Source organism: Danio rerio, chromosome 25 (assembly GCF_052040795.2).
Source record: "Danio rerio strain M-AB ecotype USA chromosome 25, GRCz13ab, whole genome shotgun sequence".
NCBI lineage: Eukaryota > Metazoa > Chordata > Actinopteri > Cypriniformes > Danionidae > Danio > Danio rerio.
The window spans coordinates 27152024-27165424 of record NC_141045.1 but is presented as its reverse complement, the minus strand read 5'-3'; the positions used below and the strand labels follow the sequence as shown (position 1 = coordinate 27165424).

General features: G+C 34.0%; 2 protein-coding genes across 6 annotated transcripts in view; one reads left to right on the top strand and one right to left on the bottom strand.

Annotated features, from left to right (window-relative positions):
- Positions 1-3089: 3089 nt before the first annotated feature.
- On the bottom strand, positions 3090-13180 carry lrrc61 (leucine rich repeat containing 61). Of its 4 annotated transcripts, none has more exons than XM_087310754.2 (9): positions 12806-13180; positions 12077-12172; positions 10380-10526; positions 10232-10292; positions 10064-10149; positions 9915-9980; positions 9728-9796; positions 3734-3856; positions 3090-3650 (listed from the first exon to the last, which is right to left on the bottom strand). In XM_087310754.2, exons 1-9 carry the CDS (start codon positions 12828-12830, stop codon positions 3544-3546), a joined length of 780 nt encoding a protein of 259 aa, XP_087166880.1. In that variant the 5' UTR covers positions 12831-13180; the 3' UTR covers positions 3090-3543.
- The window catches only part of cib2 (calcium and integrin binding family member 2), a 78854-nt gene continuing 78592 nt past the window's right edge, over positions 13140-13401 (top strand). The window contains exon 1 of one of the 2 annotated variants that reach the window (XM_087310517.1): positions 13140-13297. The gene's annotated coding sequence lies outside the window, so the exon portion shown is untranslated. The remainder of the gene's footprint in view (positions 13298-13401) is intronic. The other variant, XM_087310518.1, reaches the window with a different exon arrangement.

Below are 13401 nucleotides of genomic sequence, written 5' to 3'. Positions count from 1 at the left end.
ACCCAGAAGCTAGTTACCATTTTAGCAATTCCAGTTCCCATGTCATAAAAGTCAATAGGTTTTTTTGAATGGGGTTTCAGTAAAATCGCTAAAAACAAGGTTTGTGGAAAACACAACTCAAAAGATACTTTCACGTTTTGTTCTACAGCATTAAACACATCAGTTACATCAGACTCTGGAGTTTTTAAATTGGTTATGCTTCTTTAAAAAGACAGTTGCTATCAAGTTGCTAAATGGGACTTCAGGCGGTGGCGGAGGCATTATACGTCATCAACCTTAGCTGGTCTTGTGCGCAGCTCGCTTGTGTTGGGCATTTGGATTAGCCTGTTATTTGTATAATTTTATGAATAGTATTTTATAGTTGTAGTGTTTTTCTGATTGGGAATTCATATTGTGTGTAGATAATGCCTTTACTTGTAAAGCCTGTCGAGACAGACTAAATATGAAGATACTGCTCACCTGTGCTATCTGTCTCTCTCCTGCTCTGTTACGCAAACGTGTGAATAAATGTGTACAAATGCACACATATTAACTGTCATTTTAACGTGATCAAGTGATTTTTCGACGGGTTATTTCTTCATCTGAAAAGTTATAACACAGTTATAACTCTGTCATAACTGCAATATTTACACTTCTCCATAAAATGTATAGATGTGACTATGCGCTGCTTTTTTCTGTATTTCGTGACAAAAAGAATATTGAATGTTGCTCTATGATGAAACTTGAAGCAAGCATATAGACTTGTTCCTCACGCCTCATTTTTGTCATCTGTTAAGGTAAGCAGGCTGTGTGCATGTGAGCGATACACTTATTTAAATAAGTCTAATGATAATACTATGTAGGCACATTTATACATATCCTTTTAAAACTTTTACAACAACCGTAAAGCAAAACAAAAAGTATTTCCCACGTAAAAATGGTCCAAAAGGCAAGTAGGTCTATACAGATGTGTTTTTGCGTATTTATTTGTTTATAATATATAGTGTGTATTATAATATAATAAACCGAGAGAGTAAATCTTTGTCATGGACATTATTTCTAAAAATAAGCTTGAAAAGTTGTCTTGTAGCAAGGTGGTGCTGACGTCACAAGCGAGTGCCCCGAATGCTCTGTAGTCCATTTATAGCCTAATGTTAGCTTTTAAATTCTTGCGTTTGAATTAAAGATCCAAAAGTGCAAAGCTGATGTAAGGTTGGATGTTGTATTTACAAATGGGTTATATCTTCACAGAAGTGTTGTTCTTTCGGTGAAAGATTGAAAAGACTATTTTCAGTTTCATAAGGGACCTTTTACAGCATCGATAATGTAGATTTTAATTAGTTAACAACAAAACACAAGTAAATACCGCTATTCCGCCTAATCCCTCCCTATATTGTTTACCATTAAACTCTAAATATTCGCTCTGAAATAGCATGTCAGTTTGGCTTAGTAATGAGTGTAATTCCTCCACGCTGTTGGACAAGCACTAGTCGCTTTTAACATATGAGAGAGAGTTCTTTTGCTGTCATCGTTAAGGTGCACGTGCATCTGTTTCAGGAGGCGTGGCTCTGGACGGCAGGGGAAGGACTGTGATTCAGAGATTTATACTAAGCTGTTAGCATTGTGGAAGATCACCTACTGCACCTTTAAGTAATATTAAAATTTTCTGGGATGTTGGCTTTTCATTACCAGTAGGCCATAATCATCAAAAGTAAAATAAACACTTGAAATGTATAGACCAATTACCAACCTACGTCACACGTGACGTCACATTGGTCCCGGGTTGCAAAAAACAGACAGGCTGCAATGGGAAAGATGTCGTGTTTTGCGGTAGGATGCCGAATTCGAGTCCAAAAATGGAAAACTTAACTTTTACCATACACCACACACTGCTTTAATACCGACTGCAGACGTCTTTGGCTAAATGGGAGCTGAATGAAGTGAGGAGCTAATTAGAAATGCTGGACTTTGCAGTTCTCATGTCATATCAGGTCAGTTCATGCTATGCTGAATCATACTCATTACTCGTTTTTGGTTGCAGAAATGATTTCAGCAAAAACAGTTACATGTGGTTAATTAAACTGCTGACACTGAATGCTAAGAATGAAACGTGAAAGTTACGTTGTGTATTAAGGTAAACTTAGTTTTATATTCACACATTCATTCAGTGACAACTTGTGACAAACTCCCTATATTGTTTACCACGGCGCTTTGAATATTCGGTCTGAAATAACCTGCAAGTGTGACTTGAAAACAACATTAACACTGTTTATTTGACTGTGTACAATGTTGTACTTTGATAGTCATTGGCTGTTGCTAATATGATTTCGCTATTTAGAGTTTGCAAATTATATTTTTATGAAATTAACGTATATTATTAAGGAGAAAGTCTGAATGTGCGAATATAAAACCAATTTTACCTCTATGTGTAAGTTCCCACTGCCGTACAGGTGAAGTTCACTGTCAGAATGCAGTCGTTTTGCGTGTTGATTAATTACCCAGGCCTTGTATAACGTTAGCTCCGTCTTGTTTCCTTGTCTTTGGCTAGGCGGAATCTCGGTGTTTAGCTCTTGAATCTGGTCATGATGGAGCAATATTTATTGCACATGACCTCAAAGAACAACATTGTTGGCATCCAAAGACTTGTAGACCTTTAACTTCTCTCTTGTAAAATCACTCGGAGCTTCATTGAGATTGTATATTTCGGGCTGGATGCTTGGTCACTTCGTCTTATCCAATATTCATTGGGAGGGTGCTATCGCAAATGGAGCTGTCAGATGAACGCTGCTCACTTTAACGTTAATTTTGCTGAATCACTGTGCTTGTCACTGGGTGATGAGCTGTTATAATATGCTGTAAGCATTATGTAAATAATATATATAATATGTAATTTATTTATGTAATAAATAATAAGCAATTTATCTTATTTCTAAGACAACAACAAACTCTGCACCGCATCTGATGTCATTCCCTCGCTGTAAATGCTAGGGCTCCCGGTTGCTTTCTGCCACCTCCCTGCGCGCGCATCCTGAATGTTTACAAACATGGTAATTATTCTATTAGTCTGAGTGTAATAAATACATTTCCCTTTTTAAAATTGAAATGCATTATATGATAATATTCTAGTTTATTGAGATGCACCTGTACATTACATAAAAAAAATAGTACATAGGGCTCCCTTAAAAATTTGTAAACAAGCAGAGCAACATGGGAAAGCCTATAGAATTGATTGCTAAACACAATTGCTTCACCATTACAGAACATACAAATAGCAGCATGTAAAGCATAATGTTAAATACAGCATTGTTTTTAGGAGTGCAAAGAAGAACTTTTTGGATTCTAACCATCCTGAGACAGTGGTCAGTTTGAAATAAGGATAACTACAGTACTGGCCCCTCTAATCAGTGGAAAACACACAAGCATAGTTATAAAACTTAAACTCTCGAACTGCAGGCAAGACTGGAGGATTTTGAATTTCTGGCACTGGTGATGAATCAAGCTTATGGGATTTTGAAAAGTTGCAGAAAAAGCAGTGGAAAAGATAAGCATAAGAAATACCCAGATTCAGACTGCATACTGCTTTGGTTGATTCTTGAGGCTGATGTTACGTTCATTTTGTGAGATCAAATGTCCTGCTCGACTATTCAGCAGTCGGCATTCATGAAGAACATCTGTTGAAATGGTTACCAAAATATCAGTGTTTTGAATGCTTTATAAAAACGTTTTAATTAATATAGATTACTTTAGTTCATACCACTGAATTGTTTATAGGCTTCATCAACGATGGCATTATTTGATCTCTTTATCTCCCAAAAACTATCATCCACCCAAGGCTCTGTCTCTCGCACTTCAAGCAGTTGACCATTTTTATACATACCTGCTACAAATTGGGGAAAAAAAATTATAATAAAAATAAAAAAATGGAACAAACATAGAAAGACAAAACCTCCCCAAACAGCTAAAAACAATAAATAATTCAACAAACTTTTTGAGACTTTAACGAACAGTTCGCGCCACGTTTCATTTGAGCTACATATTAATCACTTTAAAGATATTTTGTCTGTAAAAGGTACAGACATATATCTATATGATCTGTCCATGCAATGGTGATCATAGGGATAACCTGATGACCGATAATTCTTGGCTAGAAATTGCAACAGCTTTGAGAAAGGAAGAAAGTGTTTGTAAAAGTTTGTAAAAACCTGAGGGATATGTTTGTTTAAGCCCAAAGAGACCATGGCAAAAGTGGGGACCAAGATGGTTTTAATACACAATTACAGAAATATGTTTTTTTTTTTCTTGCTATTCATTTTAAATTTAAAACAATAAAACTAATCAGTCTAAAAATTTAGTTCCGGAAACTTAGTAAATACAGTCCAGCATTTTAATTCCACAAATTGTGCTTCAGGTGTTGTTACCCTAAAGACTTTTCTGTATTTTTACCATTATAAATAGTAGCCTAACAAATAGTATAGTTCCATCTTGTTTAAAACATGCTATAATACAGCCTTTTTTATTTAATTGGTAGGTATAGAGTGGAGGAACTATGACGTCAATTTGTATGCAAAACCCGGAAGCAAGTTAGCATTTTATCAGTTCCGGTTCCCTCGTCTTTAAAGTCAACGGGTTTTTTAAATGGGGTTTCAGTAAAATCACTTAAATAAGGTTCGTGGCTAACACAAACTCAAGATACTTTCACGTTTTGTTATACGACATAAAACACATCAGTTACAGCACACTCTTAAATTTTTTAATCGGTTATGCTTCTTTTAAAAGATAGTTGCTATCAAGTTGCTAAATGGGACTACAGGCGGTGTCGCGGACATTATACATCATCGAGCTGGTCTGGTCTGTAGCGCAGCTCGCTTGTGTTGGGCATTTGGATTTGTCTGTTATTTAGGTTTTTTCAAGAATAGTATTTTATATTTTGTAGTATTATTCTAATTGGGAATTTAGATTGTGTGTAGATAATCCCTTCACTTGTAAAGGCTGTTGAGATGGATTCATTTGTTGATCATTTATTTTAATAAACAACATTATAAAGATACTGCTTACTAGTGCAGCCTATCTCTTTCCTGCTCTCAGTAATGAAAACATGTGAAAAAATGTGTAAAAATACATGCATGTTAATTGCCATTAAGTGATTTTTCTCTTTTTTCTTCCTCTGAACACATTTAACTCGGCCATAACTGCAATATTTACACTCATCCATAAAATGTATAGCAGATGTGACTGTATTGGCTGCTTTTCACTGTACTTCGTGACAAAAAAGGAATATTGAATGTTGCTCTGAGTCTATGATGGAACTTGCAGGCATTTGATAGACTTGTTCCTCAAGCCTCATTTCTGTCGTCTGTTAAGGTAAGCAGGCTGTGTGCTCGCGAACGATACACTTATTTTAATGTTTTATGATAATACTATGTAGGAAGATTCATACACACAGTTTTAAAACTTTTAGAACAACCGTAAAGCAAAACAGATGTATTTCCCACGTAAAAATGATCCAAAAGGCACATAGGTCTATGTGTTTTTGCGTATTAATTTGTTTATAATATATACAGTGGATTATAATTAATAAACAGAAAGATAAACTATTTGTCATGGACATTATTTCTAAAAATAAGCTTGATAAGTTGTCTGTAGCAGGGCTTGGCTGATGTCACAGACGAGCGCCCCAAGGGCACTGTAGTCAGGTTATAGCCTAGTGTTAGATTTTCAACTCTTGCGTTTGTATTTAAGATCCAAAAGTGCTCAAAGTTGTATTTTCATGTGAGGATTATCCGGCTAGACAAAACTTAAGTGTAATGAACAATGTTTGAACACAGAGCTTATTATTTGCAATCTTCAAAAAGCCTATGGGAAAATCCCATAAGGATTTTTCACGAGGGAACCAGTTTTATGCTAGCAGCCGATTAGCCTACAAAGTGACGTCATAGTTCCTCCACTCTATTCTTATAATTCAAAAGTTTTATTTAGCACAATAAATTAAGTACTAAACATTGACAGATCCTTTTCCAGATCCTTTAAATGCCTGTGATTTTTTTCTTTATTAATAAAACAATCAGAACTAGTATTAAAGTGACTTCAAATGATTTAGACTCTTCTTTGGCACCTGAATTTTTTTTTCCCTGAATTTGAGCCAATTTCTCTTTTTAACCCTCTGGGGTCTGAGGGTGTTTTGGGGCTCTGGAGAAGTTTTGACATGCACTGACATTTGTGTTGTTTTCAGTATCTTAAAAACATAATAATGGCTAAAGTGTGATAACACTGTAAACAGCACAAGTTGGGCTACAAAATAATACCTAAGCAGCAAATACAGTTTAGCATCCTTATTCCACAAATTGTGCTTCAGGTGTTGTTACCATGAGGACTTTTTTTTGCATCATTGGTAGTCTAGCGGATGGTATAGTTCCATCTTCTTTCTCAACCAGCGTATCTCCTTTTAAAATAGAAATTCAGTCTTGGATAAATGTCATGTCTGGTTTTAGATCCAAACAGTCCAGAAATTGTTTTTTTTTTTAAATACTCAATGATATAATGTTTGCTGCTGATTCAGGAAAAAGCACTATTTTGATTCTCCTTGACCTCAACGCAGCATTTGACACAGTTGATCACAACATTCTTTTAAATCAATGGGTAGGCACTTAGAGGATGCTCTTAAATGGTTTTGATCTTATTTATTTAGCTGGGCAGTTACTTTTCTGATTTTGTAGTTTCCTTCTGTGGGGTTCCCTAGGGACCAATTCTGGGACTTATTTTACCCTCTCTATGTATGTTTCTGCTCGGCTCTATTTGTCATAAACAATGACAGTGTTGAGGGTAAAGCACTGCAAGTAACACAAGTTATGTAATAATTTTACTTTTCTAAGTAACGAAGCTTAAACTTAACTTAAAAAATGTGACAATATTTGAGTTGCCTTTTTAAAATAAACTTTGTTTAATGATTAATTAGCTTTTAAAAAGTAAATTGCTGAATAAAAAATTAGATGAGAATGCATTCATTACTTTGAACACATGAAAGAAAAGAAATTGAACTTGAAATGGATTCTACTTCACATTCAAACACATTGCTTTAAAGGGGTGATCCACAGTATGTATTTTTAAAGTTTGGTTGTGTTTATAAGATACAAAGCAATTTGTGCTCATGCTTAACTTGTAGAAAAATCTAATTATTTTTTCATATCTTACTATACAGCTACTCAGCTAACATGAAAATGATGTAATTTTCCTAGTTCCTCTGAAAAAACCACCTTCCAGAGGCTCTGATTGGTCAGCTAAGATAATGTGTTGTGATTTGGCGATCAGTTCCACGTCACCACAGTACGCCTCTACAACAAGCGCTGTGTAAAGTCAGTCAGAGCAGCTGTTAGCAGAATTAACTGCCTGAATCAGACATAAAATGAAGAGCACAACTGAGCACACCTCACACTCACACCTCATGCTCTCTAAAATATAATCTGACAAGTGTTGTTCATATATATTTGGAATAAGCATGTGTAAGTAATTTGAAACTTTCACATATCTTTTGCGAGTTTGTTGTTTGAGATGTATAACGCATGGAAAATGTCTGCATAGAGAGAAACGCATAGAGAGACACTCATGTGCTGTTGAAGATTGTGGGTATTTACAGCGGTTCAACTGATAGATATGAATTTGTAGCTAAATTGTTAGCGGTGCCAAAAAGCATTTACGGTTGTTTACATCTTTGCTACAACATACCATTAATGCTAGAAACTGCATGTAATTGAACAACCATTAATGCTAGAAACTGCATGTAATTGAACAATCTAACAAATAAAAATACTTATAGGTTGTGGCTCACAATCCAAAGCTTTGCATTGCATTTGCATTCCCTTTGCAATGATCTCGGAGCATCTTAAAATCAGAGATGTTGTTTATATTCACACAGCTACATTACGCATCAACTAAAGTCAAAAATTTGATATGAAAGTGGACCACCCCTTTAAACATTCATTATTCTGTATACGGCATGTAGAGCTCTGGGCTCAGGAAGTTCTGAAGAGAACATTTTCCTACATTTTTACTATTCGATGCATTTTTTTAAGATACAGTAAATAAAGATGTAGGTTATACAGAATGTTGTTAATTGCAGAGTTGCTCTATTAAAAAAAGAAAAAAAAAAAACCTGCAAGCCTTAGCCTCATAAGAAAAAGTAATGCAAAAGTAACATAACACATTACCTACCATAAAAAGTAACTCAAGTAGTTATTTATTAGGTGAGTAACTCAATAATGTAATGCATTATTTTCCAAATTATCTTTCTCTAACATTGCACATTGATTTATACCACTTTTATGCTGATGATGCACAACTCTTCTGCAGGCAGGTGATGGGTTGGATGGTTTAATGACTTGCTATTACCACAAGAAAACTATGGATGGCACAGAACTTTATAATTAAATTAAGGTAAAACAGAATGTCTGATTTTTCTCCATCACCACATATTTTGTAACCAGTCGTTTCATCATTTATTTACTTCAATCCTCACAAGCAAGACATATGGAAGTTGTCTTTGATGCAGAGTTTAAATTTTATAAGCCGGTGTTTTCTGTCTTTTGATGACTTGAAACATGTTATACATGCTTTTATTATGTCTAGACAGGACTATTGTAATTGCTTGTATCTGGGGATTCAAACTGGTTTGCTGAATCAACTTCTATTTGTACAAAAGTAACAACCAGATTGCTAACTGAAACCAAAAAACAGATTATTGTTTCCCCAGTGCTAGATTCATTGCAATGGTTGCCAGTTAATTTGAGTTTAATGTAAGGTCTTACTGTACATTCTTAAAGCTTTGTATGGTCAACTGCCTGAATACATTTCAGACATGATTCATAATCATCATCACTTATAATTTAGGTTGTGCAGGTATCTGAATTGACATCATGCTTTTTTAAATGATTAATCGTGCAGCTTTAAACTTAATGCATTAAAGGAGGCTAAACATGTAGTGACAGAAAACACCATTAATAGCCTAAAACCAAGAAAGAATTTACAGTAGGGGTCACCACAACTTCTTCCATCTTTACATTTTACATGAAAGCCTAAATGTCTTCATACATGTAATATGAATGACACAAGAGATAACCTCTCTGTGATAGTTTTAAATTTAGGATTAATAAACAAGGAAAAAAAAAAGTAGTTATTAATCAGCGGGTCATGTGCATGTCAAACCAGAGGTCAACTGTGATCCGTTACACCCTACACCAAATAGTTATTTAGATTTAGAAATGTGAAATACAGAAAGCAAATCTTTAGGGTTACATGATACATCAAAAGTCACTGTAATATTTTAATTTGCTTATTTAAACAAGAAAAAAAAGTTAAGCTGCTTAATATTTTTAACATTTGACATTTTTACATTTTACAGGACAAAATTTTCAAATAAATAGTTAGTAAAAAAAAGTTTCAACCGGCATTTTTGACCTAACAAAATAAAGGAAATAATAATAATAATAATAATAATAATAATTCAACTTTCGGTCCCCAAAATTGTAAAGTTTGTATTAGGTAGTGTGTTTTTGGGCAGTGAAAGTTAACTTGTGTGTGTGTGTGTGTGTGTGTATATATATATATATATATATATATATATATATATATATATATATATATATATATATATATATATATAATACATTTTGCATAATATTTTACCTTATAACTACCTTAAGACTTAAAAACATTCTTCGAAAATGGTGAAAAGTAAGGTTTAAAACTAAGAAAATACCTTTAATAGAATCATCAATGTCTTTGCATAGTTGATATAAGTCACTTCCACGTCCTACGACCCGTTCACCTTAAATAACACATTAAAAGAGATAAGGAGAACTTATTAAACTAAGTATGAAGTTTCATGCACAAACAAAAAGGTTAGGAGTAAAAACAAACAAACAAACAAAAAAACAAACACTCACCATCCAGCACTTTCATGTTTGGGAAAATTTCAAGAATAAGAGGTCTGTATGATGGATTCTTGCAGACTATACAAAGATTAATAAGAATGAAAGGAAACATGTTTTGAATGCCAAAACATACATTCAAATAAAACCAGAAAACTGCCAACCTGGATTTGTGAAATTATAAGTGTTGTCCTTAAGTCTGATGTTCTCCAGTTTCCTTAATGACTTCAGTGAATGAAGATTATCTACACTGTAGATGCAATGCAGCATTGGTCACAAAGAAAGTTGTATAGGATGCAAACTTTTAAGGGTAGCTCAAAAAGACAACCTACCTAGATATTACATTCCCTGCAACATTTAAACTCTGTAAACTTTCACAGGTGGCAAGTGGTTCTGGAAAGAAACATGTTAGACTCCAAAGGTTAGGCATAACAGCAAATGTTTTATGCACTATAACTTAGATTAAAGTTAAAGCATTACCTAAATTGGAGATTCTATTAGCTGACAAGTTAAGACTGAGAAGTCTTCGTAGAGGTGAAAGAGGTCCCAAATTTGTGATGTTGTTTCCTGAGAGGTCCAGCCTCTCCAGGTTTATACACTCTCCTATACACCCAAGGTCATAAATTCCTAAAAAAAAAATAAATAAATATATATATATATATATATATATATATATATATATATATATATATATATATATATATATATATATATATATATTAGGGTTGTAACGGTATGATTTTTTTACGGTATGATAATCGTCTAAAACAATACCACGGTTTGACAGTTTCGCGGTATACGGTATTAAATAGTAATTCTCATAGCAAAGACCCTGAAAAGAATAACACGTTTTCTGACTGAACAAAGGTTTTATTTCAACAAACTTTTGAAAGAACCATTTTAATAGAACTATAGAAGTCTTTTATAAAAATAAACTGAAAAATTTCCCATTTTGATCAATTAAATTAGAAGGAATAAACAAGCAAGGTCTTTTAAGATTAGACAAAAATAAACTTAAACTGTCCTTCCTTATAAGCAGGATAATTGGGAGACCAAAAGTGCAATACCAAGTTTATGGCTGTAAACATGTATTTAAAGCGTTGTTTTTTTCAGTCTAGGTTGTGATGAAGAAATGTAAGCATGTTGAGATTTTCAGGACTTAATCTTGACTGCTGAGGTGAGAGAATGTGTCCACTTGTACAATGAACAAATAAAAAAATAAGAAAATAATAAATAATGTGTCAAAGTCCAAATAAACATGGTGCAAATCCTCAGTAAAAAAATAGATATAAATATTTACTATACTATAAATAGTTACATAACGAAACTAGATTCAATATGGAACATCCTTAGGTTTTATGTGCCAGCATGGATATGGTTGTCTATGGATATGGATTTGGATATGGTTGTCTGCAATGCAGACAAACAGCTGCACCTTCATTTGCGTCTTTTGAAAACAGCAAGAGCAGCAGTTCGTCTTTGCTGTGTCACTGTTTTGTCATGTTTCTGTGCTGCTGTGCATGCAAAAGTACTTAGTATGAGAATTATTTCATGCAAAACTTTTTTTTTTTTTGCGTTTTATCTCTCATTCCGTGTTGTTCAAAAAGCTCAGTGTTGGTCCACAAACAAAAGTGAAACCTATGCTTATTGGTTGTGATATAGCGAGTTTGACCTATCTGGGCATGGAGGAGGGACAATGCATCAATTTATCATGTCTGGTTTGTCCGGAGACACAGTGACGAGCGTTTCTTTGTCAAATCAGCTTTGTCAAATTTTGATGACGTAATCGCACTGATTCCGGAGCCTCTGAAAGTCCGCGATGTTATGTGATACAGCACTGGAAAGCTGAGATTCTCTTCTTTATGCCAACCTTTGAATTATATGAATCTGATCAGCGGATCAAAAGTTTTTAAACATTTAAGAGCAATACTTATTTTTAGCCGCAGGCGGCTGTCTCGGTCTTTAAGGGTTAAAACCGTTGATATGCAATTGTTCATGGTATGATAATCGTGCACGTTCAAATCGTGGTAGACCGTCATACCGGTATATTGTAACAACCCTAATATATATATATATATATATATATATATATATATATATATATATATATATATATAAATAAAATTGATGTTGGAGAGTGAGCATGTATTCTGTAAACAATTAAATTCACATCTTACCTAAATTCTTCAATTTAAGAAACAGGATGGACTCCAAATCAAACTCCCCTGTGTGGGACTTCAAAAGCATGGTAGTGATTTTTGAACATTCAATTTCTGAAACACAAGGAGTGAATGTGAGATAATACCTTGTGCAACTTCATACAGCGATCTGTATTTTTTCTGTGACTAGACTTTAAATGTGGCTCTACATGAATCATAAGGTTCATGATAATTTTATTCTGTTTTAATTACATTCAAAAGTTGATTACAATTGCAGCTCTTCTCTGGGCTTACTCTAATATCTAGGGTATTTTTCATATGCATATTAACATATTTTTTATATAAAACTTCACATTATGTCACATATGTATTTCTTGATTGATTTACTTGGACAGTAAAGAATTAGACAAAAAATAAAATAATATTAGGTGTATAAACTAAAATCTCTCAAACCAACAGTTAAAATTATAATCGCAAATCAAACTCATGCATATGTAATGAACGCAAATTCAGTGCATAGCATATACTGAGCAACAAGCGAGTATATCTTAGAAAGACACGCCATGTTTAACTAACCTAAACAATAATAAAATAGAGCATTTACTAGGCTGCAAATATCATTCAAAAGATGTAATAAATGTTACTGAAAATAATGTTACTGAATCAGCACCTTAGTATGTAACAGCTACTGTATTAGCAAATGCCTCGCATAAACGTTTAAACACTGCTTCACCTAATATTACTCACCATCTTTGTCCCTCTTAAAGTCCATTGTTGTTCTGGGTTTTCCAATCGTTCGAAGATTAACGATACAACATAAAGGGGTTGCTCTGTTAGCTATTGTGTGGCGAACAGATAACGTTACACTCACTGTGAACTGGCAGCAGCTCCTCTGGGCAGCTGCTAGCTCTGCGGCTAGGCTCACTGCAATGTCTGCTCTATACGGTGGTTTTAATAAATGGGTTATTTGCCCTCTTTTATTTTGGCTATCTTACGTTTTTGTTCATTTAAATTGTCTTTTCGTTTAAACTGCATTATACCCCAGGATAAATTAATAATTAAGCATAGCCGGAAGCTGTCATTTGCGCAGTTTTGAAAGCTAGCAGTGGTTACTAGGACATTGTCAAGGAAACAGGACAATCAGAGCATACAACTTTTAAGACCACGCCCTAAATGTCACACACACACACAGAAAGACAGACACACACATTATCTATTTTGAGAAACATTTACTGAAAGGTAATAGACAATACAGCATGTTTTATTTTATTTCGTTGTTGTTTTTATTTTAACCTACTGGGCAGATAATTAACATTATAATGCGAAATTTTTAGTTATTAGGA